The sequence below is a fragment of the Microtus pennsylvanicus genome, chromosome 11, assembly GCF_037038515.1.
Source record: "Microtus pennsylvanicus isolate mMicPen1 chromosome 11, mMicPen1.hap1, whole genome shotgun sequence".
NCBI classification, from domain to species: Eukaryota; Metazoa; Chordata; class Mammalia; order Rodentia; family Cricetidae; genus Microtus; species Microtus pennsylvanicus.
Genome location: NC_134589.1, coordinates 69,859,138 through 69,885,737, shown reverse-complemented (window position 1 = coordinate 69,885,737; position 26,600 = coordinate 69,859,138). Strand labels below are relative to the sequence as shown.

Here is a 26,600-nt window from a genome sequence, read left to right as displayed (position 1 = left end):
TGTCTGTGAGCAAGCCAGGATTTGAACCTGGATCTCTGTGCATTGTGCTCCAGGCTCAGGAGATGATTAGTTTGTCCCTTTAGAAGAGAATGGGCTGACAGATTTAGAAAGTTGCCTTCAGTAGGGTCAGAGGCCTGAATGGGAAGAACGGGTCCCCAGGGAAGGAGGTCAAAGGCAAAAGGGCTGTGATGAGAAGCTGTTTGACAAGAACAAAGGAGATGACAGGCAGGAATGGTAATTCATTGGTGACATGTGGGAAAGGGAGGCATGACAGATGACCCCAGACTCCCTATGACTGTAAGAGGGCCCAGGCCACAGGTTGCACATGGCCTCCCATCCCACACATGGGCTGGCCTGCTGGCCTCTCCTGGCAGGACAGCAAGAGACAGGCCAGCTTCCCAGATGCTAACCTTTGCCATGGCTATCCTCTCGGCAGGAACCAGAGTGAAGGGCCTGGAATTTATTGTGTGGTCCCTGGTCTGTGGACCAGATCCTTGCTCTCAACCCCTCCTCTTTGCAGGGCCTGTGGGATTCTCCCAAGGCCTCGGCTTCCCACGGAGGAAAGAGCAGCTTCATGCCAGGATTGTCTGGAGTATTTGGGGTGGACGGAGAACCCTGACCCCTGAGCAATAGGCCTGGGGTCCTGATGCCCCAGGAAACATTCAGAGAAGTCAGAGCTGCTGCTGGTTGATGCTATGCTGAGGGCCACCCCTGGACTGACTGCAAAGGGCCACAGAGTGTGTTCAGCCATACACAGACTGAACACCAGCCCTCAAACTCCAGCATGTGGACTCTGCCTCCTAAAAATTGTCCCCCAACTCTCCTGAGCCCTGGTTTCCTCCTCTACAGAATAGAGATGTTAAGCCAGCTCTCACAGGACTCCTAGACTAATCATAAAGGGGGAGGTGGGCCTATGGCTCAGTAGCAGAATGTCTAGAATACACCAGGCCTGGGTTCAACCCCAAGTCACCAGCCGCCTTCCTAGGGCTCCACAGAACCCATCTCTCTAATGACAAGCCCATGCTGTGTGATAATTGGTCATTTGATGACGCTCTCTGATCCCTTGGGAGCTACTGAGCACAGGAATTGGAATGTTGGGCTGGAGACTGAGCTCAGAAGTGGAGTGCTGGCCCAAAGAATTGAAATGTGCTCACAGAGGTATTCCCAGGACCTGGTGAAGCACCAGGACGGGGTGGGTTATTAATGCATCCATTATGGGTGGGTAGGTGGGTGGATGGACCAGTGGACACATAGGTGAATGGACAGACAGATGAATGGCCAAAAAGATAAATAAGGATTGAGAAATTGATGGATGGATGGGAGGATGGAAGGATACATGGCAGATAGGTGGATGGAGAGACAGATGGAATGACAGTATGATAGATGCTCAAAAGTACAAATGAACAAAGGCTTATAAATCAATGGATAGGTAGGTAGTCGAGTGGATGGTAAGTGAATAGAAAGATAGGTGACAAATGGGTGGATGGATCAATCGATGGATGGGTGATGGATGAATGGACAGATGGACAGATGAGTGATGGATGGATGGGGGATGGATGGGATAGATGGATGGATGATAGATGGATAGATGGATGGATAGATGGATGATGGATGGATAGATGGATGATGGATAGATGATGGATGGATGGATGATGGATAGATGGATGGATGGATGGATGGATGGATGGATGGATGGGGATGGATGATGGATGGATGGATGGATGGATGGATGGATGGATGGATGGATGGTGGATGGATGATGGATGGATGGATGGATGGATGGATGGATGGTGGATGGTGGATGGATGATGGATGGATGGATGGATGGATGGATGGATGGATGGATGGATGATGAATGGATGGATAGATGGATGGACAGATGGATGATAGAATGAATGACTGGGCAGATCTACTGATACATAAATGATCAAAAGGATGAATGAAGAAAGACTGATAAATCGGTGCCTGGACGGGCTAATGGGTGAATGGATTCACCTACCCTAGAGTAAACATTGAGTGATTTTTCTCATCAGGATAAACAGATGCAAAAGGATGGTGCAGGAGAACGTGAATGAAGCCAAAGACAGTTAGAGCGAGAGTGTGTGAGCCCACGGAGGAGGAAAGGGAGAGCGGAGTCAGGAGTGGCTCTATGGGTCACCTGCCTGCTATGTTTGAGGCTCTGGGTTCAAGAGAAAGAGAGAGATGGAGAATGTGAGTTAGAGAAATGCCCACATGGACAGATGACCTGACTTTATACCTTGCTGGTCTTTTCTAAGTGAGTCCTGTCTGTGAGCTAAAAGGACCATTCCCAAGCTTGAGTCAGGACTGGGAGAAAGAACCCATAAGCACTCTCTTGCAGTCTACTGAGGAGGGGGGGAAGAGTTCTTTCTAAATAAACTTTGAATCTACTTCCAAGTGTGTTTGGAAAGCGCAGTGGCGGCTTTCATGAGGGTAAATTATAAGTGTTCCTTTCGGGGCTGTGTTTAGGGACGCTTGGCTGTGCAGGCATTCCCCAGAGCCGGTGCTAAAATGCGTAGGAGACAAGAAACATATGGCGGATGACGATGTCAGGCAGGCTCACTGTGAGCATATGGGCTCCACTGTTGATGGAATATTCAGCAAGTGTTTCAGAGAGCCTTTCCTGAGGTGGAGGCCAGTGAGAATATACCCCCTGCTCATAAATCCTTGAGAAAAAAAACAGGCCTGTCTCCCACACACATGCAGCTAATTATCTGGGGTCTCCGGGCTCTCCCCAGGGAGTGGTAAGAGCAGTTTACTGGGGCTAGATCCTCTCAAGTGTGCTTTCCAGTCCTAGAGGCGTCTCCCAACCCTCACCACCAGTGGGCTGAGGAGGGAGATCGCAGGTGTGAAACACTGACAGAGAAGTCAGCCCCCAGACCCAAGCTGCTGCTGGGCACCCTGGAGCCCACGGCCTCTTCACATGATCACCGGTGACCGTTCACCTTGGTCTAGCTTAGCCAGAGACACTCAGAGACCATCAGAGTAAATCCGACGGCTCCGGGCTCTGTGGGGCTCAGGATTAGACAGATGGGCAAATACCATCGGGGACACTAAGTACTACAGCAAATAAATAACCCTACCCAAGGGTGAGCAGCCAGGGAGGAGAGGACACAATTCCATGTTCTAGCTGGGTCCCGAAGATTGGGAAGGAGTTTTCCCTAGCAAGACAGAGGAGAATAGATACTGAATATACAGGAGAAACGGTCCGATGGGGATACTGCCTCTGGGCCAGGTGGGTGAGCAGTGTATCATGGGAGGGGCACATGAATGGGCAGAGCATCCACAGAGAGGAGTGCAGATCAGCCAGAACCTTGACCAGGCTACTCTGTGTTCCAAGAATGGCGAGACCCCAGGTTGTAAGGGAAACAGCCTGAGATTTGTGGACGGGAAGTCTCACCCTGACTGTGGGGCAGAGAAAGCAGAGAGGAAAGGGGAGAAGCAGGGATGAGGCTGTGTCTGTACAGAGGCGGTAGCACTGGGCTTGGTGGGGCAGAGAGAGGCAGATGGACTGTGGGTCCTTTTCTTTTGTGCTGTGAGGTGGGTCAGGTTATTTGCCACTAGAAGCTACAAAAATGGGAAGGAGAGCACTTGCCTCAGGCAGTTGCTGGAAGGTCACAGTTCCTACGCGCTCTGAAGAGCAGGCAGTGACGCAGGAGTCACTGCCCTCGGTCCTAAAGGCAGTAGGTAGGAATAATAGCTGTGATGGGTCTCCTCACACCTAGTGGGGCTCCTGGGTATGAGGTGCTGTTGACAGAGACTGGGGGTTGGCTCATTTGGAGATTAGGAGTGAGGTCTCCAGCCCACTGTACTGGAACTGGTGAGAGACCAGCTCTGCTGATCTAGAGGCAGAATGGCGTGGAGGTTTTAAACATGAGCTGTCGCCGTGGTCAGAGGGCTTCAAGCCAGGCACTGGACCTCTCTGAGTCAGCTTTCCATCTTGGCAGGATCGGGGAGGAGAGGCTTCTGCCTCAGAGGAGCCTGTGGCTCAGGAAATGATTTGTGCGCACACAGCCCTTGCCAGACGTGTACATCAGGGTAGTGATTGTCGCGATGATAGAAATAAGTGCCGATGAGTGAAGACCCAACATGGGAGGGAGGATGGGGGTGGGGTGCTGGGCTGACAATTCAGTGCGTAAAGTGCTCGTTGCTCAAGCATGAGAACCCAAGCTCAGAGCCACAGCACCCCACAAAAAGTCAGGTGCAGCAGCAGGCAGCTATGATCCCAGTCCTGGGGTGGCAGAGACAAGTGGATCCCTGACAGTCATTGGCCAGCCAGCCTAGCTGAAGAAAGGAGACCTGGGTTCAGTGAAGGACCCCCCACACCTCAAAACATAAGGTGGGGAGCTAGAGAGACGACTCAGCAGCTGAAAGAGTGCTCTGGTCTTGTGGAGGACCTGAGTTCGGTTCCCAGCACCCAAGTCAGGGATGCACAACTCCTGTAACTTTAGCTGCAGAGGGATCTGACGCCTCTGGCTTCCACAAACTCACATGTACACGTGCACACGCATGCACACACACACACAGAGTTAAAAACAATAAAAATAAATCTTTAAAAAATGAGGTGGAAGCCGGGTGGTGATGGCACACGCCTTTAATCCCAGTACTCAGGAGACAGAGGCAGACGGATCTCTGTGAGTTCGAGGCCAGCCTCGTCTACAAGAGCTAGTTTCAGGACAGGCTCCAAAGCTACAGAGAAACCCTGTCTCGAAAAACCAAAAAAAAAAAAAAGAGGTAGAGAGCAATTAAGAAAGATGCTCAATCTTGACACATATGTGCATATGCATACCTGCATACCTACATGCACATACACACAAACATATATACATGTATGCAACACACACACATAGGCAAAGTAGAGGCTGAAAATACAATCCAGTAATAGAGCATGTGCTTAGCACGCATGAAGTCCTGGGTTTAACCCCAATGCTGATATTATAAGCTAAATAAATTAATACAGTGTTATATAACAAACCCATTAGTCAACTGTATGATATGTTAGTCATAAATCAATAAATATATTTAGAGAATTATGCTGCAGGGGAGGTAACTCAGTGGTAGAATGCTTGCCTAGCATGTGTGAGACCCTAGGCTCTATCCTCAGCACTGGAGGGGAAAGGAAAAACTGCAGATGTTTGACTACATGGGCCTATCCACCAGCCAGCTCATGAAGGAAGAGGCAGCAGATCCCAGCCCTGCACACATGGGATCTCCAGGAGCAAAAATGAAGAGAGGGAGCAAGGGTTTTATAGAGCTATCCTCCAAGCATTCTGAGGCACCCAAATCAGCTTCCTACAGCTGGAACTCCAACAGAAGCCTGGTGCTCGGCCCTGTCCCGGTGCTTGGCCCTGTCCTGGTCCTCGGCCCTGTCCTGGTCCTCGGCCCTGTCCTGGTGGTCAAAAAAAAGTCTTGAACCACTCAAGGCCCTTTGGTGTGCAAGGGAACCCAAAGGAACTAGAGAACTAGACAAGATGTTTTTGCCCTGGGGACCCCCAGAACCTTTCCTCTCAGCCTCTTAGCACCCCAAAATTCACAGTCTTCAGACCTGCACAGCTGGAATGGTTTCCTCAGAGTCCCCTAGACTCTAGCCAAGAGAAGGAGTCAGCTTTGGGAGTGTGTGAGTGACTCCCAGCCCTGACATTAGCCTTGGGCAGCCCCATCCCGCTTCTGAAGTCTGTAATAGGGACACTGGTTAACCCTGATCTGCCCTGACAGTTACAGAAGCTAACATGCAGGGGCATCTTGCAGCATACAGTCTAAGCACCATAGCCGCTTCTTGATTAAGGAGGGTTCTGTGCCAGCCAAGTTGATAATCAGCCAGTTTTGTTTTTTTTGTTTGGGGGTTGGGGTGAGGTACCAGCACCTCAGTGTCTCAATATCTGGAACAGAAGACATACATGCTCTAGACAGTGGTCTAACTTCTACCTGGGTGTCAGGCCCTTTGGGGACCATACCCATGGCCTGTAGACAGCAGTGACCAGAGGTTCCAGAGAAAGGAAGACTACATACTGCCAAGCTACGGCAGGGAAGTTGGAATGGAGAAGGGTGTTCGTGTCCGAGACTGCAACTGGCTTGGAGGAAGAGCCTCCTGGTTTGGTTGGGGGGTGTTGGTTTATTTGTAGGGGGTTGACTTTGGCATGTTTAGGGTTTGTTTCTTTGTTGGGGTTTTGTTGTGGTTGTGTGACGCTGAAAATTGAACCCAGACCCCCCTTTTGTTAAACCTGTGTTCTTCCACTAAGCCACACCCCTAGCCCCAGAGAAATAGCATTTCATGTCTTCGTAGAGTGACTGGGGGGGTGATAAAATTAATTGTACATTTCAAAGTAGCTAACGGAGAAGATTCCACATGTTCTCGGCACAAGGAGGTGATAGATGCGTCCCAGGCACCCTGATCCTATCATTACACAGAACACGTGCTGTCATACTGCCTCCTGACATGTGTAGTCATTATGTGTCAATTTAAAACTGTTATCAATCTTCATAATGAGCATGGGGATGTAACTCAGCCAAAGTGTGTGCCCAACACGCATAAGACCACAGATTCAAGATCAGGGAGATGGTTCGGCAGATATTGCTCTCTGCCACACGGTAGAAGGAGAAAGCCAACTCTGGTAAGCTGTCCTCCGGCCTCCACACATGTGCCTTGGTATGTGCAGTGCCCCCTCCCAACACACTAAAATTTTGTAAAGGTTATTTTTATTTTCAATTATGAGCATGGAGTTGGGGACAAGGGTTGTGGACTTGGATGCAGTACCTGGGGAAGCCAGAAGAGGGCATTAGATGCAGTTGGGAGCCTCCTAAAATGGGTGCTGGAAACCAATCTTAGGTCCTTGGCAGACAAAATACGCTCTCTCAACTACTGAAGCATTTCTTCAGCCTCCAAAATAAAGAAACACTTAAAGACCCTGTATTTAACCCTTAAAGCACACACACACACACCAAAGAAAACGTGTTTTAAGAAAAAATAAACAAGTAAAATACATAGATGTTCTGGTACAGATAAGTAATTGGAAGAAAATAAATTGGATTATGTGACAGAAACTCCCTAAGGGCAGGATCATTCAGGTGGTCAAATTGTACAGGGGAGAGTTCCAAGCAGAAGACACAGACCATGCAAAGGCCCTGAGGTATAAAATTGCCAACAAGTCAGGCAATGGTGGCTCATGCCTTTAGTCCCAGCACTTGGTAGGCAGAGACAGGTGGATCTCTGTGAGTTCAAGGTCAGCCTGGTCTACAGAGCGAGTTATAGGACAGGCTCCAAAAGGCTACAGAGAAACCCTGTCTCAAAAAACAGAAAGAGGGGGGGGGGGAGAGAGAGAGAGAGAGAGAGAGAGAGAGAGAGAGAGAGAGAGAGAGAGAGAGCAAAGAATGAAAAAAAGCAAAGAAAGAGAGAAAAGAAAGAACTCCCTCTTGGGATTGGAGAGACGGTTCAAGAGTTTAATTCTCAGCAACCACATGGTGGCTCATAACCATCTATAAGGAGATCTGGTGCCCTCTTCTGGCCTGCAGGCAGAACACTGTATACATAGAAAATAAATTACAATCTTATGAAGAAAAAAAGAAAATTGCCTGTAAGCTTGAGCAGAAGTTCTCTGTAGAGATGGGGAAAGGAGCAGCAGGTGGCAGTGGGCATTGCTGAGCCTCCCCTTCACGATTACCTGTTAGGGTGACTAACTTCCCTTGTCCCTAGGAAGCCCATCATTGGCATACCTCCACCTGTCGCCGCAGTGCCCACTGAAGTTCTCCTTGATTCCTGAGGAGCACAAGTTAAAAAGGGAGCTCCTCCCGCCTGGAAAGCTCTGTCCCCCTGACCCAAAGAGCCAGGAGCCCCAAGTCTAGCACCAGATGACCCGGAAGCAGGTTGTACATGCTGAGTGGTCAGCCCCTTCCCTGATTGTCATTTCCCACACCTACCATGATGCCTCCAGCTGTGCACCTCACCTGCCCTTTCTAGAACCGTCTAAGTAGGACCCAGTGGGAGCTTGTGAGGAATTCCCATGAAAATCAAAGCTCATAGGCATGGCCTGGTCTTTTAAGTTATTAAAAAAAAAACATAAAAATAAAAAGCTTTCCATTCTGACGGCAGTAAATCCTGGCCTTCGTTAGATTCGGAGGAGCGCAGGAGCCCATGTGTCAGTGATTACAGCTTTGGGGTGAATGAAGAGTTGAGGAATTTGGCATCTTTGGGGTGTGCTGGTTTATGTGCGCCTCTCTGGAGCCTGTTTTCCGACAGGAAATGGATCCCAGGGGACCATGGACCCTTGGCGGGGTACTTATTGTGCCAGCACAGATACACTGAGAGCCATGATCCCAAACCTCTGACTACCTGCCACCCACATCAACATGACAGTGCCCAGGTAGCATACACCTCAGCATCTGGCATCATCACCCTTCGCCTGGACCCAAGCCCTTGGGCATCCATAACATCTGGCATCGTCACCCTTTGCCTAGACCTTGAACATCCATATTGACCTGGTTCAGCCTCTCTCTCTAAGAGCCAAACGCATTCTTCTTCTCTCTGAGCTCTCTCTACCCACCCCTTCCAGTCGGGACCCCCACCCGCAGCCCTCCCAAGCGAGTTCTCACGGCCTTGAGCCCTGTGAGAGAAAAGGGTCATGGACTCTCAGGTCATTCTGCAGCTCCTCAGCCTCTCTGCAGCTGCTTGAGCCCAGGGAGGGGGAGGGGCTCTGCCCACCCTGAGAACCGCCTGCTGCCAGGTGTCTTGCTGCATTTTGTGCTGGCTGAGACCCAGACTCAGTGAGGCTCGGAGATTTTTGTCCAACAGCTGTCAAAGCGCGGAAGACCAGGGTTCAGGGACCCGCACCAAACCCAAGGAGGAAAGTGTGAGGAACGGGAAAGGCAGGCCCCATTTCTGACAAACATCTACAATATTAATCCTAATCACTTTTTAGTAATCCCCTCCCCCACTGTGGGGCTGAGCACAAGGTTGCCAGCAGCATTTAAAGGGACGTTGAGGGGCTCTGCTGTCAACCCAGAGAGCTGGGGCTTCCGTCAGAGCAATGTGTGTGTCCTGCTCAGGTGCCCTGTGCACCGCTGAGGCCACAGAGCACTGGACGCCACCCGAGCCAATCCCTTTCATTCATGCTGTTTTTCACCCGCCTTCCCACTGTCTTTGTTTTGTTTTGTTGGAGATTTTTAGGTTTTGTTTTGCTTTGTTTTTGAGATAGAGTTTCGTGTCTCATGTAGCCCAGGCTGCCCCCAAACTTGCTGTGTATCTGTAAATGGTCTGATCCTTCTTCCTTCATCTTCTCGATGCTGGGATTACAGGCACGCTCCACTATGCCTGGTTTCTGCAGTGCTGGCAACCAAACCCAGAGTCTTGTGCATGCTAGACAAGCATTCTGACAACCGAGCTGCACACACTACACACACACACACACACACACACGACCACCACCCCTTCCATACCCTTTGGCTGTGCTCCCTAGATGAGCTATTGCATTCTTTGCCTATGCTTGTAGCATAAGCTACAGTCAGTCTCCCTGAAAAGGAGGAGCTTAGGAGAGCAAGGGTAGTACAGGCTAGACCCCTGCTCCTGACTAGCTCTGACACTCAGACACAGCACCTTACCTTGGGCCTCAGTTTCCTCATCTTTAAATGAAGCTTGTACAGGCTCAGCATGAAGTGATCTGCAAGCCTCCCCACTCCAGACTCACTAAGCACGCCAGCACCCTGGGATTTCCAGATGGCTCTCGAGTCTCCAGGAGACATAGAGGGTTGGTATGAAGGAAGGCTGGTGTGTCACCATTGTAAATAACGTGTCTGGAATCGCAAGACTCAGCTCGCAAAACGACAGGCATTTGGGATGGCTTCAGGAAGGTATGCCCCAAGGGCCTGGGGTTGGTCCAGGTCTCAGTACTGCCCATGGCGTGTGGTCTCTAATGAGCGATTTAATCCATCAGCCTGAGAGCCATCCCTGGGCTACTTGTTTTTTGTGTGGTTTCTGGCATCTTTAAAAATAAATAAATAACAAATGTTGAGATGTGGTTACCAAGTGCATGGACTACTTGGACAATTTCCCCATAACAAGCATCCTTCTGGTAGAAGGGAGCCAGGCCGTGGCTCGAAGCGCAGGCTCGTGGTCCAGTCAGTGTGGCTCCTCACATTCCTAGCTGTGTAACTCCACAAGGTCGGCTCATCTCTGTGTGTCTCCGTTTGTCCATCTGTGAAATGGACCTGGATGAATAACAGTCTTTCTTGTGAGTTTGGCTTGGGATCATCGTGAGTTAATATCACGGAATTGAAATTGGCGCCATGCGAATGTTTTATGAGTGATCCCAGCTTCATCTTGTCTGTATTCAATGTTATCAAACTGCCGGGGCTGGCTGGTGCCATCCTTTCCTTTGGAGAAAGTAGCTGTGTCCACCTAAAGTCTTTTGTAAATGTAAGGTCAGAGGTTAGCTACCCAGTCAGCCCCTCCTGGTAAGAGCCCTATTCATTCATTACTAAACAGCACGATATCCAAGTGAGAGCTCCAATCTAGTCACTAGTGTGGTCAGGATCTGTCACCAGCCTGGACAACATCCCTAGTCTCAAACGGACATGATGAGGCTGCGGTTTAAAATACCAGGACCCTGTGGCATCTGTTTCCCAAACTCCTTAGGGATTTTCTGGCAAACAGGAGGGTGTGGCGGATGGTGGGAAGCGAGTCCACAGAGACCTAAAATCGTTGGAAAGTTTTGCAGAGGAAGAAGCCAACATTTCAATTCCCAGAAGGCACTATTGCCCACGGTGCTGGCTGAGACTGAGCTAGCCTGTTGGTCTGCCAGTCAGCAAGCTTCCCTGGGAAGACTGTGGTCCCAGCTCTGCCTCAGGGGAACCTATCACCATTCGCTGGCTCCACTCCTCCAAGGAGCAGGACATCGTCAGGCCAAGAGCAGACCTAGCAGAGAGAAGAAGATGCCCATGGCTGGTGGGGAGTTTACAGCTGGCTGACCTGAAGCTCAGAAAACAGAATCTAGGGGTATAGGGGAGGTGTTTGGTTGGCTTGGGGTTTTTGTTTTGGGGGTTCTGTGTGGGAGATTTTTGTTTTGTTTTGAGTTTTAGGTTTGAGGGTCAAGGCAGCACTATGTAGCCTTAACTGTCCTGGGACTTACTCTGTAGGCAAGGCTGGCTTTGAACTCATAGAGATTCACCTGCTTATGCCTCCTGATGGTGATTAAAGGTGTGCGCTTTAATCACAGCCAAGGCCAGGTTTCTAATGACCTGGTCTTAGAAGCTCAAATCAGGGACTTCCCTGTCCACTTCCCCCTCTCAGCCATGAGACTCTATCTGGCTTGAACACGTATAGGCCTTGTGTGTGCTGCCACGTTCTCTGTGGGTTCATGAATGCCATCACCTCTGTTGTGTCTTGGAGTCTTTCACCACCTGTGGTGCTGAAATCTTTCTGCTTCCTCTTCTGCATGAATTTCTGAGCCTTGAGGGGAGGGCTTTTATGAAGACATCCCATGTAGGAATGAGTGCTCCAAAGTCTCTCACTCTGTGTGCATTGTTCAGCTGTGAGTCTCTTTTTTTTTTTTTTTTAAAGATTATTTATTTATTATGTGTATAGTATTCTGCCTACAGAATATAGGCCAATAGAGGGCACCAGATCTCATTACAGATGGTTGTGAACCATCATGTGGTTGCTGGGAATTGAACTCAGGACCTCTGGAAGAGCAGTCAGTGCTCTTAACCTCTGAGTCACCTCTCCAGCCCCAGCTGTGAGTCTCTAAGTGAGTTCCCATCTTCTGCCAGAAGAACCTTCTCTGATAAAGGTTGGAGGAGGCCCTGATCTATAGGTATAGCAATATGCCAGTAGGAGTCATTTTAGTACAACGTTCCTTTAGCAGAATAGCAATGGTAGGGTTTTCCCTTAGGCCCATGGTCTATCCAGTCTCAGGTTCTTGGCCTCTTTAGCAGTGCCACGTATGAGTTCCATGTCAGAGAGGGGGCTTTAAATCCATTATTTAAAAAAAAAAAGTGGTTGGTTACACCCATAACATCTGTGCCACTGCTGCACCAGTATACCCTCCAGGCAGGTCACTGTTGTAGATCACAGTGTTTGTAGTTTGCTGATATTATGATTGCCTTTCTCTTCCCGTGGTATGCAGAGTACTGTCTGAAGTCAGGAACACTACTAGTCAATGAGAGTGAAGTTTCTAGTCAGGCACCAGTTCATCTTTTCTGTGTTCGATGATCATAAGTGTTATCTTCAACAATAAAGCATTACCACCAGAACCCCTTATTTTTTGAGATAAGTCCTCACTGACCTGGATCTCACCAGTTAGGTTGGCTGGCAAGAAAGCCCCAAGGTTCCACCTGTCTCCAACTCCCCTGCACTGGGATGGTACAGGTACATCCTCACCAAGCTCCCTATGTGATCTCTGAGTCACCAACTCACCTGGCTTTTTACACAGGTTCTGGTACCCCGACTCAAATCCTCATGCTTGCATAGCAAGGCTTTTGCCAACTGAGCCATCTCCCAGGATCTTTTATTTATTTTTTATTCTTTTGTAACTGCCTTGTTTCCCATGGCATAATGTCTCCAAGGTTCATTCATGTTGTAGCATGTATCAGACCTTCCTTCCTGCTAATGGCTGAGGCCCACCTCATTCTGATAGGAGCTACAGATGCTTTCTCATCCCAGAGACTGGGATGTAACTCAGCCTTAAGCAGGAAGGAAGTTGTTCCACTTTCTGGCTGTTGTGTCTGGGACCATTTTCTTGGTTTCTCTGAGCCCCCACCCCATCTGTAGAGAGAAAAGAATAGAGAGAAAAGAAAGCCTCTCATGGAATGATTAAACAGATTCAATCAGGAAAAACTACACAAAAGTCCCTGCTTTGTGGGACTGGCAAGAGAGAGAATCAGGTTAGCACTGGGGCTGCGTGGCCAGGGAGTGGCCTGGTCATCGAGCTCTGCACAGCCCAGCTAGCTGAGTGGCTACCCTACAAGACAATCGATAAGCCAGATGCTGCTGAAAATGTCATTAGAGGAGGTAGAAGTAGGGAGATTTAGGGACTCAAGCTTGCGGGGAAGTTTGTCGGAGCTCAGGGATCCCCTTTGGAATTGGTCAATGGTGTAACTTCCCCAAACCAACCAAAGATAAAATTCCTGTATTAGAAATCTCTGTATTATTGTCCCCTTTTGAACGTGGGAAGGTAACTCAGTTGGTAGAGTGCCTGCCTGGCTGGCATCCACGGGGGCTCTAACCTCAGCACCACACAAACCTAATATGGCGGATAAGGAGTTCAAGGTCATCTTTCACTATATAGCAAGTTCAAGAGCAACCTGGGCTACTGTAAGACCCCATCTTAAAAATAAATAAATAAATAAATGTTTCCACTGTGTCTGCACTTGAACTCCTGGAGGTAGTTAATGTGGCCACAGGCATCCTGCATTATTCAGCTTTGATGTGAAGCCCTGGATGGCATGTGTCACGCCAGAAACCTCAGGACTGCATGGAGCAATCCCACTCCGAGACTGCGCAATAGCTTTGAAATGCTCAGCTCTTGCCTTCTGAAGCCCAGGTTTGCACGTGGGTGGGGATTAGGGATACGAAAGAGACCTCTGTCTCCCATGAGGTTAGCCTGGCACCTCTGTCCTCTCTAAGGGTGAGGAGCTGGAGTCGAGGCTCAACAGTAAAGCACCTGTCTTAGCCTGTGTGGGTTCCTGAGCTCCCACCCAAAACAAAGGAAGGCAAAGATGTACTTGAGAGAGAGATCAGCGCCTGGATCTGGCAGCTACCTGCCCACAAGGTGAGAGCTGCTGGGCCTCTTTGTGCCTGGGGGAAGCAGAAGAATACATTTACATGAAGACCCCGTGCCCGTGTGTGAAGGTCTCATTCATCTTCCTGCAGTTGGGGAGAAACGAGGGCAGGAATCGCTCCGCTCCTCAGCCCCCAATAGTCTTGTGTCTGCTTTGAGGCCTGGAGCTTATTGGATTGCCAAGCCTATTCATCCTAAGGTCTGCAAGACGCCTGTGACCTAGGATAACTCTGAACATGACACAACACGAGATCATAAACTTAAAGCATTGAATTTGGGAGTAGGGGTGTATTTTGTTTTTTTGGGTTTTTTTGGTAATTTGAGTTGGTGGTTATTGAGCATAGACTTCATAGATGACAACATTGCATTGTAGTGTCAAATGTTGGGCACGCCTGACTAACAGTTAATTGAAGAGAATAAATGGGAGGAAGTAAGAGAGGATGAAGCTTCTTTACCCATATACTTCTCTGCAACCTTCCCTCAGCCAACATCCCTTGGTGTCCCCTCCCCCCAGGCTGGGAACTGGAGACAGAGCTGAATGAGAAGCTGGCAGGAGGCAGAGCAGAAAGGACAGATGTGTGGAGTCAGAGGGAGACAGAGAGAAATGAAGATGCAGTCTAGGTTGAGAGTAAGGGAGGGAGGATGCAGCAAGAGGACTCAGGTACCAGCTATACAGCCGGCTTAGGTACTGGTAACGTCTTCACCGGTGAGGACATCAACTAGGAGGCAAGGTTTTGGGTGCGTGCTGCCTCCCCCTAACATGAATCTTAGAATAAAAGGTAGACTTGTTGGTCACACAAGTGAATCCCACGAAGCCTCCAGAACCTGGTTGTGACCAGCCCTGGAGTGTGTCCCCAAGCAGCACCGTTCTTCTCCACATGGGCCCTTTCATCTGCGAGTGGCAGCCAGGATGGCAGGCCACACCCCCACAGGCCCTGCATGCTTAGTGACATCCCAGCCTTAGCCTGCTGGGGGCCATGCATGAAGATCCCTGGAGACAGGGCATCCCACCTGCCTGGGCAGCTGCCTACTCCGTTGCACCCTCTCGAATCATGCCACCCAGAAGAGCCACCCAGAAAAATCCATTCATTCCACCGCCTCAACAAAAACAAATCTGGCCTAAGTTACCCTAGATGGGGAATTTCATACTTGTGCTTAGCAATGACCATCAAATGCCATGTTGCTGGTTCAGCTTCAGGTCTGGTCATAGCCTGGGTTATTTCCCACTTGGACCTCCTTTCCTGCACCCCACAGACAGTCTTCTGCGGTCTGGCAAGAGCCCCCAAGGCTATGTGGGAGAAAATTGGGTCTTCTTGCTCCACAAGCAGAGAGACATGGCACGGTGCATGCTGATGGGGTTCCAGTCCCCACATACTCTCTTTCCCTAAAAACAGATGCATTCATAGAGAATAGAAGGCCACCAAGGATGCTGAGTGGCCCCCAAACACCAGGGTTTAGATCTTCTGTGTGGCTGGCTCACAAGGTTCTCAGGTCCAGCAGCTACGGACAGGGAGGACACAGGAAGGAGATAAAGATGAGTCTGGGTTACAGTGACTTGAGATGGTGGGACACCTACATGGAGATATCAAGGAGGCAGCTGGCCACACACCCCAGTGCAGATGCCGCCGGATTGGCCTAGAGACCGATAAGCTTTAAATTCCATTCAGGTGCTATTAGCCGTTTGTTATGGTGGTGTTGGGCTTAGGGCCTTGTCAGAGAAACATGTTAACATGGTTTGTCTGAAATTTCAACACAAACTCCGACCTCAAAGCCTATGTCCTGAAGACGAGGATCTATGTCTTTTATAGAAGTTTCTATCCTAAACACAGAGCTATGGGATAGAGTGCATTTGGCTCGATTTGTAGCTTTTCTTTTTTCTTAAAAACAGAATTTTGTATAGCCCAGACTGGCCTCAAACTCACTGTGGCCAACTCTGAACTCCTGATCCTCCTGCATCCTCTTCCCAAATGCTGGTGTGTAGGCCTCGGCCACCATGCCTGGTTTATGCAGGGCCATGGAACAAGCCCAAAGCTTCATGCACACTAGGCAAGCACTCTACTGACTGAACAACAGCCTCAGCCCTGCATGTCTCCAATCAAGTATCCTTCAGCCATTCAGACCTGAAACCCTCAGCCCATGAGGCTAGGAAGAAATGTATTCCTTCTGCAGAGGTCTTGTTATCCAGCATGGCCCTGTGGGGCCTTCCCATCCAGAGGAATACCCCTCTCTCCCTGTCTCCCAGAATCTTTCTCTCCTCCTGATTCGGAGCATCCCTTCACAAAAGCCAGAAGCACCCTCTAAGCCAGGGCTGGGGTTGCTTCTCTGCCCTGTACTGACTCCTCGGTCCGGGATGCCCCATGAGCAGCTGCTCAGTCAGGGAGAAGGCAAAGGAAGCGTGTTGGGTTGGTCACTTTCTTCACTGCTGGGTTGAAAGGCCTGACGGAAGCAACTCAAGGAAGGACAGGTTTGTTTTGGCTCACAGTTTGGGGGTACAGTCCATGACATGAAGAAAGACATGGTGACAGGAGTTTGAGGAGGCTGGTCACATCGCATCTGCAGTCAGGGAGCAGAGAGCTGAGTGTCGGTGCTTGCTCACTTTCTCCTTTCTGTGCAGTCTAGAATCCCAGCGCACGGGATAGTGATGCGCACAGTTAGGAAGGGGCGTCCCCCCTCGGTCACCTCAGTCTAGATACTCCCTCCGTCATGCTCAACACTCTAACTCCAAAGTGACTCTTGCTCCTGTCAACTTGACAGTCGGTAGCAACTGTCACATACACCAATCCTAATTTTGCCATGAACTGCTCCGCCTGGCCCAGGCTCTGCATCTCCCTCAGATAGGTCTGAGAATTCTTGAGGGGTTTTGAGGCTGACTTTGCATAAAGAGCAGTGCCTTGAAAGACAGTCACACCCTGTCCCTCAGTGCCCACCCCCCAGCGCCAGCATGGAGCCTGCCATGCAGGGAGCAGGCAAGGCAGACAGATACAAATGCTGTGCAGGGAAACTTTATGTCAGTTTGACACAAACTAGAGTCATCAGAGAGGAGAGAGTCAGTTAAGAAAATGTCTCCATAAAACTGAGCTATGGGCAAGCCTCTAGGACATTTTATTTCTTTTCGGAAATGGAAGCTCCAGACAGGGTTTCTCTGTATAGCCCTGGCTGTCCTGGAACTCATTCTGTAGACCAGGCTGGCTTTGAACTCACTGAGATCCACCTATCTCTGCCTCCCAAGTGCTGGGATTAAAAGTGTGTGCTACCAATGGCATTTCCTTAATTATTGATTGATGGGACAGAGCCCAGCCCATTGTGGGTGGTGCAACCCTAAACTGACAAGTCCTGGGTTCCATAAGAAAGCAGGCTGAACAAGCCTTAAGGAACAAGCCAGTAAGCAACACTCTTCTGTGGCCTCTGTATCAATTTCTGACTCTAGGTTCCTGTCCTCTTTGACTTCCTGTCCTGACTTCCTTTGATGATGAACAGTAATGTAGAAGTGTAAGCCAGAGAAACCCTTTCCTCTCCAACTTGCTTTTGGTCATGAAGTTTCTTCACAGCAATAGTGACCCTAGGTAGGGCAAATGCCATTTGCAAAATTTAACCAAGGGCCTGGAGACATAGCTCAGCAGTCAAAAGGCCTTACTGCCCTTGTGGAGGATCAGAATTCAGCTACCAGCACCCACATCAGGCTGCTTACACCTGCCTATAACCCCAGGCTCCAGGGGATCTGATGCCCTCTCCTGGTCTCTGTAAGCTCTGCACACATGTGTGCTTATACTTACATAGACTCACACAGACACATAAATAAAAATTTGGGGTTTTGGTTTTGTTTCAGGTTGGGGTTTTTTTGTTTGTTTTCTGTTTTTCAAGACAAATTCTCACTACGTAGAGCAGGTTAGCCTGGTCCTCATAGAGACCTGCTGCCTCTGCCTCTAGAGTGCTGGGATTAAAGATGCACAGCTCAGCTAAAAAAGGGGGGGCGGGGAGAAGCCAAGCAGAGATAGCACATGCCTTTGATCCCAGCACTCAGGAGACAGAGACAGGCAAATATCTGTGAATTTGAGGCCAGCTTGAAGTTTCGGGACAGAGTGGTTTTGAGAAACCTTTCTCAAAAAAGGGGGGGGGGAGAAAAGGATTAATTCATCTACAAATACATATAGCTTTCTGTCTTTGTGGAGGAAGCAGACTTAAGAGAAGTGGACAAGAAGGCAGAGCCCAGGGCAGAGGGACACAAGCGATGTTTGCAGTGGATTCTGCCAGTACCTCAGACCCCATTGTCGTGCACGACCAAATATGAGAACCTCAGATTCAGGGCACAAGGCTGACCTGTGACTTGGAGCCTTCTCTTTTGATGTCCAGATCATTCAGGCCTGGGGACTGGCAAGGGTGGAGGGCAATGTAAGTTGAGAGAGGCTTAAACATGTGAAAGGAGGCCTGGATCAGCAAAAAAACGTGTAGCGGTGTGCCTGTGGCTGCACTGAAGCACACGCGTGTGAGCAGTGGCTAGGGGTGAAGGGTGAGGTTCAAGTGAGCGGTGGAAAGAAGTTAAAGGGACATCGTAGTGCCTATGATTGCCAAATTTAGCCTGGAATATCCTGACCGTGACAGCATTGATTTTTACCTTGGGGGTTTTGTTTTACTTTACAGAACACTGTGATGCATTTTGGGGGGCTTTTGTGAGAAAACTCTCGCCTTTGGCCTTATCTTTCTCCCAAATCTGAAGTTTGTCCCAGGAGGGACTCTTAGCTTGGAGAGGACATGGGAATGGGGAAATGAATAGCAGTGGGTGAAGGGTGTGCAGCATGGCCTGGAAGAACAAAGGCAGGAAGTGGCAGAAGGGAGAGGGTCTCTCCACCATGTCCTTCCACTAGTCTCAGGGGGCACTCTGTAGGGATGGGTGAGTGAGCTTGGCCAGCTCTGCTGGCGGTGGGGAGCTGGCAGCCAGAGGCCATGTGCATATACATTGGCTTTCCTTCTCAATGAATCCATCCTTATTTTCCTGTCTAGGTCCCCCTGGACGGCGTGGCAAGCCTGGACGAAGAGGCGACCCCGGTGAGTCAAATTTTCTTAATTCCTAAACCTCCTAAGAGACGCACCATGGACCCTGTTCCCAGCTGGAGGTGTCAACCACCTATTTCCTGGTCCTGGATCATGTCTTCCTTATTAAAATGCCAGCTACTACCTCTGGATCACCATGTCTCATATCACTTTCTTGGCATCCACAATCCCAAATTAGCCCCTCTATGTCCTCAGCTTCCCCCTGAATCTATCTCAATTCTTGATCACCCACTCTGAAACAGTGCCCCTCTATGACAGCAAGCAGAAACCTTGCCAGCTCTCTGCCATGGGACCTTCACAGGATGCAGGTCCCCTGTAGGTCTCAGCTTCCTCCCAGACTCTGCCCCTCCTCCCTTTGGCAGAGTCAGAGGTTTTCAGCACCTTCCATGCAAACCCCAGGCTCCCCTGCCCCAACAGCCACCTTTCCCCCCTTACCTTCATTGCATCCAAAATGAACATTCTCTGCAGAGCCCCTCAGAGCTCTCCCTCTCCTCCCAAAGCCTAACCATGGTTCCCTGGGAACCATCTACTCCTCACCTTCTCACATTTATGGTCTTCATCTTGGCCAAAGTAGCTAATGGTAACATGGCTACAGCAAGACATGTCACTGTCTTTATCTTCCTTCCTTCTTCCTTTCATCTTTCTCTCTTTCTCTTTTCCTTCCTCCCTCTCTCCTTTCTTTCTTAGTCAGCTATCAGGAAAAAAATCAGGGAACCAGAAGATGGCTTCATTGGCACTTGCTACTCTTAAAAAGAACCCAAGTTTGATTCTCAACACCTACATTGGGTGACTAACAACCACGTCTCCAACTTCAGGGGAATCTAGTGACCTCTCCTGGACTCTGTGGGTACTACACTCACATGTACATACCTACACACTCTCTCTCTCTCTCTCTCTCTCTCTCTCTCTCTCTCTCTCTCTCTCTCTCTCTCTCTCTCTCATTTTTAAGTAAGTTTAAATGCTGATGTGCCTGCATTCCCTTTGGTGTTCATTTGTACTTTCTAGAGAATACACAACATGTGTTATGGATGGATGTTAATCATCTCAGATCAACTGAATGAGATTCAGGCAACTATGTACACAAACATTCAGAGCTGTGAGTGGGATTAGTGCAAAGTCTGTGCATCAGATGACACATTTGCTGCCTAAGGATATAGGATTATATTTCTAAGTATGATAGATTGATTATGGATAAGCGATTGGAATCCCTTCCCCCTGGGTGTCTGGTGCTGCTTCAAGAAGACACTTCCTGGTTATGTGTTCTCTGAGCTAATGATCCCATGAGCATGCATTAACTGCTGAGAGGTGCAGAATTGCTTGCTCCTCCCTGCCTTTGTCTTCCTCGACCCTCACTGCTAACCCTGAGTGTTTCTGGCTCTCTCCAGCCAGTTCACACACACACACACACACACACACACACACACACACACACACACACACACACACATTGTTGACCTCGACATTCCAGTCTCTGCAGTTGGGTACCACTTGCCTCTTAAGTGAGTCTGCCCTTGGCCCTCACTTCTGTCTCCATACAGCATCCCACTCCTGTGGCCCCAGCTGCCCCGGAACACTGATGGTGCCTCCTTCCCTCAGGCCCCAGAGAGTATACATTACCCCTTGAACACATCACCCTGTCCCCTCCCCAGACATCTCCGTCTCTGGGAGACACCATCCAGCCACTTGCTTCCTCTGCGATATCCCTGATCCTTCCCCACACCAAGCCCCTCTCCATCTCTTCATTTTATCTCACACCTCTGCTCCCTTCTCTGTCCCCATGGCCACAGCCTCCAATAGCTCTCACCACCCACCCTTCCCCCCACATGCAGCCTCCCTCTGGCTGTCCAGGGCCTTGTGACCTCTAAACCTTCAAGTCCTCCCCTGGCCTAGACAAGCTTTTTTTACCTGAGCTCTTATGGTGTATTCATTCTTATCCTCAAAAATCAGACTCAGGTGGCTCCTCTAAGAAAGCGTTCTGTAACCCTGGGGCTACCCCCACCTCCAGCATCTGGCATGTAAATATGTGGGCTAGTGTATGTGCAATCATGCCTTAAACAACATCACAGACAGTGCACAGTTGTGAGGAACCATGGGGCCAGAGGGAGCCCCCCAACAAAAGGACCCTGGGCTGGCTGGGCCCCACAGAAGATGGTAAAGGTTCAATGGATGCCCCAATCTCCTCTTGGGAGCTGGGCCTGGGTTTCTTTTCCTTCTACAGAAGCCTTCCCGTAAGCTCCCAGAATTCACTGGGAGCCTGAGTGCCTGACTCCTGGAAGCTGAAGGGGTTTATGGTGAACTTGGGGAGCTAGTTCCCCTTCTTCTGCCTCATGTGACCCTCTGCAAGCCCTACCTGGTACTCTCCTCTTTCAGTTCTTGTTTTCTTCCTACAAAGGTTTCCTTGTCTGTCACTGTCTACTCACTGACATCATTTCTGGAGGAGATGAGAAACCCTGTCACCTTGTTCAGGACAAAATATAATGTGCCTCAGTTTACTCAAAAAAAAAAACCATTATGGGGCTAGGGAGACGGTTCTGTCAGTAAAAACGCTCGCAGCTCAAGCGTGAGGAGCCAAATTTGATCCCCAGCACCCTTGTAAAATGCTACGGTGGCCTGCACTTGTGATCCCAGTGCTGAGGAGACCGGGACAAGCAGACAGGTCCCTGAGACTGGCTGGCCAGCTCTGCAGAATTGGTGACACATGTACACACACACGCGCACACACACAGGTCAATGAAAAGACCCTGTTTCTAAAACACTATGGATATTGACCGAGAAATGACACTTCAGCCTGACTCCAGCATCCACATGCACATGTCCACATTTGCATCAGCACACATATGAATGCGTACATACCAAACCCAGATACAAATCTCAAATGACGTCTCTCCAAAGAAGACGTGCAAATGGCCAGCAGCAGCTGGGTGTGGCAGGCATATAATCCCAGCACTGGGAGACTTAAACAGGATGATCCTAAACTCAAGGTCAGGCTGGGCCACAGAGTGAGTTCTTGGTCAGCCTTTCTCTAAAGAAGAGGAGCGGGGAACAAAAGCAAAAATGTCCAACCGGGGAAACATTCTCCTCACTAATTATCAGGGGAATGCAAATCAGAACTGTGGGATGCATCACCTCGCCCCCTGGGGACAGCTGTGGCCAAAGGACTGAAGACAGGCATGCTGGTGCAGATATGCAGAAAGGGAGTCTCTGCCCTCTTAGTGGAAGAGCCTGCTGGGAATCAGTATGGAGTTTCCTCAAAGAGTTGTGTGACCCAATGGTACCAGCTTTGGACATACAGGAGAAATGATGTCCCGCTGTGGGGGAGGGCCATCTGCTCACCCCTGCACATCCTGCACACATTTCACAGCAGCTCAGAAACATAGACAGCCTAGGGTCTCTGCACCCCTGCAGCTCTGTGCTGGGTCCTCTAGAGCCCTACATTTTACACGATCCCCAGAGGACTGCGAGGTGAGAATTATAGTCTTACCCCCATTTTGCAGAATAAGAAACGAGGCTGCAAGGGAAACTCTGTCTTGTCTAAGGCTGACCACTGAACAAGCTGACAGCCCCCTCTGCAGCCCTCGTGTGAGCTGTTTCTCCCTGTCAGAGCCAGCGAGAGTCACACAGAGCAGATGTCCCTCTCTGGTTGACTTTGGATGGACCTGGTGTTTATTTCTAGATAGTTTCCCATACATGCGCTTCCTGGCATTGTCACCGTCTGTTATGCAAAACAGGCCTTTTCCTGTGCCCCTGGGAGAAAGGCTCTTTCGGAGTGCTGGGACAGGACCTGACTGGAACGTTATCCTCCCACAGAGAGCACCTGCCATCCATGGGGCCAGTTCATTGGTCTCTCTCCCAGTCAAAGCCTTTCCCTGGACAGTGTCCTCCCTGCCCTCAGTGTCCACAGGTCCATCTGGTCCAAGTAGAATGGAGTTCTCACCTACTCCTGGCTAGTTTGCCCCTGGAAAACCCAGCACAGTGTCTGGTATGGTTCCCTGGGCCAACTTCCCTCCCGCGGCAATCCTGTGTGACGCTGAATTCCAGAGATGAGATTTGTACCTGATGTTCCCAAAAGGCTGGAAGCCTCTCCAGAGCACCTTTTAAATAAGAGTATCTTCACTCTGTGGTCCAGTCAGTCTTGGGGCCATTGGCTCTTCAATGTGAAATGACACAATGGAATTGTGGGATGACACACAGCTGTTCTTCTCTTTCCTGAGGTCTCTGTGCATATGTGTGCTTGTGTACACTTATGCATATGTCATGCACATGCTTGTATGTATGTGAGAGAGAATGTGATCTAGTTCCAGCCTGTGCTCAGTTTCTCCTGTGCTAGAGTTATTCTGGTTGTTCACATGGGTGTATGTACACACATGAGTGTATACTTACACAAGCACATACACACACACACACACACACACACACACACACCTTCAGTCCTCCTCAACATCCAGAAAGGCAGGCCTGGGTACTCCCCACATTCACAGACGCCAACTCCCATCTCACTTCCCCACCCCCGACCCCATCAGCTCACACTGCCTCTGAGTTTGCCTCAGCCTTATTCCATCTACATAAAACTCTGTTTAAAAACCCTTGGGTCACTCTCTTCCCTAGAGAGTCCTGAGAAACATAGCAGAAGGTCTTGAGCTCATGCAAGGAAGGATTTGGTTTCTAGGGGTGTAGATCCTGGCCGTGGCACCACACTGGACCCAGCTAATATGTGAGCAAGGCAGAAAGCCTGTTCAACCCAGGACAGCAGGTAACAGGCAGGTGAGGAGCAGTGTCTAAGATAACAGTAACAGTTGTGGGGCTGGTAACAAGGACAGTGACTTGAGCACCCTCAAACCACAAGGACAGCCACCACCTCTACTGTGTGGACCCTGCCAAGCCAGCAGACACACTCCGCAGCAAGATCAAACTTACCTTTAGGAGACATTAGAGAAATGACTGACCTTGTTCCATATGACCCACCGCCCACCTGTCAGCACCAAACAAAGCAGCTCACTCACCCAAGCAGTCAGTCCCCCCTACCACCCAAGGTGTGGGTGAACATGGCTCCCAGACTGGGAAGCCCTGGCAGGCCACAGGCACTCTGTAGACAGTCCTGGGACTCACCAAACCCCTTACTTCCTCAGGCCAAGTCATCTGGCTCTGACTTAATTGCTCCCACATTCCGGGGATTAGAACATGTGTTTGAAAGCTGTATGCCCAAGGGTCAGAGAGCAAAACGCATTGAAGAGCCAGGTTCAGGGCATGGGGTGCCATGTGGTCCACTGGGGGACCTGAACCAGCCTCACTTTCTAAGCAAAGACCCCTGGATGACCTAAGCCATGTGGCCTCCCAAGCCATCTCTCTTGGGTTACCCACTGGCTACAGACCAGAGAATCTGCCTCCAGAGGCTGTACCAAGCCAGTAAACTCTATAACAAAGTGCAAAGAGTTTAACAGAGGTGCTGGCCCAACAGGCAGCTCCTGCCGCTCTCGCTCTTGTCTCTTTAGTGCCTGTTTATTAGTGTGTGTACCTGCGGGCCCTGAGCTGGGTGGGCGTCAGGGAACCTGTCAGATGTCAATCATTCCAGGAAAGGCAAACAGGAAAGCTGGCCTTAATTGGAGTGGGTCAGTTCCTCTAGTAACCTGAGGGGCATGAACAGGAAGATGGGCCCAGGGGCAGGCACACAGACTGGAACAGACAGGCATGTTCATCTAGTCTCAAGACGGTGGTTAGTGAGTTTTTCTGTGGTTTTTTTTTTCTTCTCTGGAATACAGGAAGCAAGGCCAATCACTGTGAGTTCAGAGTCTTTGCTGTTCATGCTCTGCTCGGGCCCAGTCTAGACAGGGAAAACGCAGCTTCTTTTATCAGTGGTGAGAAGATTAACGCATCTAGTGAAAGCTCTTGACCAAATCTCCTACCTTCATGAACCATCTGTCACCCAGAAAGTCCTGTCCCTCCTCTGTGCCAAGCCTCTCCAGACTCTCCCCTCTGCCTGATGCCACTGCTGGGACCTGCCAAGGGTAGCAGCAGTGCACCCCAGCGTCTGCTCCAGCCTTTCTTGCAGCCTTCATCGTGTTGAATCTTCAGTGCCCCCTACACTGACCATAGCATCAAGCCCTCCTCTCTCCATCACATGGAAACAGACCTTGTGCTTGGCCGGCCTTCCCTCCCCTGCTCCATTTCCATCTCAGGAAAAGTCAGGGATTTGGAAGCATATTCCAAACTTTTCCATCTCTGCTTCTCTCCACCCTGCCCCTGCCTTGCTCTCTGATTCATTTCGTCTCCCACCAGACCTAGTGGAACCCCCTTCCCGAGCAGGCCAGGTCAGCATAGGCCCCCTATTTTTGGTTCATTTGTTTGTTATTTTGTTTTCTAAATTGTCTATTGAAGGAACACTGTGATAGGCAGGCCTGTTCATTAGTCCTCACTGCTGGGTCCCCTTCCTGACCCACAAGGCTCCCAGCTCCCCACTGGCCATGCAGACCTACTCCTTATTCCTGTGACTGTCAAGGGCCGCCTCCTCCTACTGGGTAGGGCCTGAGGTGTGACGGGAATGGAGGAGTTGCAGGTTTGGTGGAAGCATGCATTTGTGGGAGATACATTGATTTGGGGAGCTGAGAGACCATCTTCTAGGATGCCCTGCCCCTTAACTGACTCTAGCCTTCACACCCATGGGACCCACCAATGCTGAGGTCCCCATGTAAAATGACTTTATATTTGGATATAACCTATACACACATCCTCACAGATACATTAAATCATCTCTCAGTGCCTGATACAGTGCAAATGAGATGCAAATTGCTGTTCTACTTATAATGTCATTGAATAATGGCAATGGCCTATTCAATGCAGAAACAATTTTGTTCAAGGATTGTGTGCGTGCGTGTGTGTGTGTGTGTGTGTGTGTGTGTATGAGCGTATTATTCAGAGACCAGAGTCAGCACCAATTATCTTCTGTGGGCAAGCCTCATTGCAGCTACCATCATAATTTCTAGACTGTTCCTTCAGTCTCCTCATGTACATCTAACCCCAGAACTGGGCTATAGTGATCCACCTCACCTCTACACGACCATAAATATCGCATGCCTTCATCCCCACCCTTCCCTCTCTACCCAAAATGTTTTTCCTCTTTATCTCTCTCCTCCCTGGTAAAACCCAAACACCTGCTCATTGGACAAGTCAGATCTAATTCATATTTAGCTTTCCAGAGTGTAGCACGAATGAGCACCAACCCGCCTCATGCAATGAACACACTAACCCATGCATGCGGGAACCATCATTGCCCCCCACACGGCCACCCAGGCCCCTCTGAGGATGAAAATATCTCTTCTTGGTTCTGTGGCTGACCCTTGTCTGCAGGGCCATTGTGGGCAATATTGTGACCCCGCTGAAACTTTGAGCTGATGAGGGAGGGCGTGGCCAGAGCAATGCTGACAGCGGCTCTTCTGCTTGTGTCTTGCAGGTCCTCCCGTAAGTGTCGCGGACTTGGTGCTGTTCTCCTGAAAGATAAGACATTTATTTGGTTCTCTCTATGAAATTAACTCCCATGGAATCAGCTTTTAGTGAGGGAGGCATGCGGCTTAAAAACAAAGAAAAAGGCCAGGGCTGTAACTCAGTTGGCAGACTGCTTGCCTGGCGTGTACAAGCCCTGTGTTGGATCCCCGGTGCCACATAAAACATTGTGTGGTGCCAGCCGGGGGTGGCGCACGCCTTTAATCCCAGCACTTGGGAGGCAGAGGCAGGCATATCTCTGTGAGTTCAAGGCCAGCTTACTCTACAAAGTAA

General features: G+C 49.8%; 1 protein-coding gene across 2 annotated transcripts in view; it reads left to right on the top strand.

Annotated features, from left to right (window-relative positions):
* Col23a1 (collagen type XXIII alpha 1 chain) overlaps positions 1–26,600 on the top strand; it is a 285,085-nt gene that overhangs the window by 203,438 nt on the left and 55,047 nt on the right. Inside the window, exons 3-4 of one of the 2 annotated variants that reach the window (XM_075992729.1) lie at positions 18,783–18,827; positions 26,278–26,285. In XM_075992729.1, coding sequence (XP_075848844.1) covers positions 18,783–18,827; positions 26,278–26,285 — 53 coding nt within the window. The remainder of the gene's footprint in view (positions 1–18,782; positions 18,828–26,277; positions 26,286–26,600) is intronic. The other variant, XM_075992728.1, reaches the window with a different exon arrangement.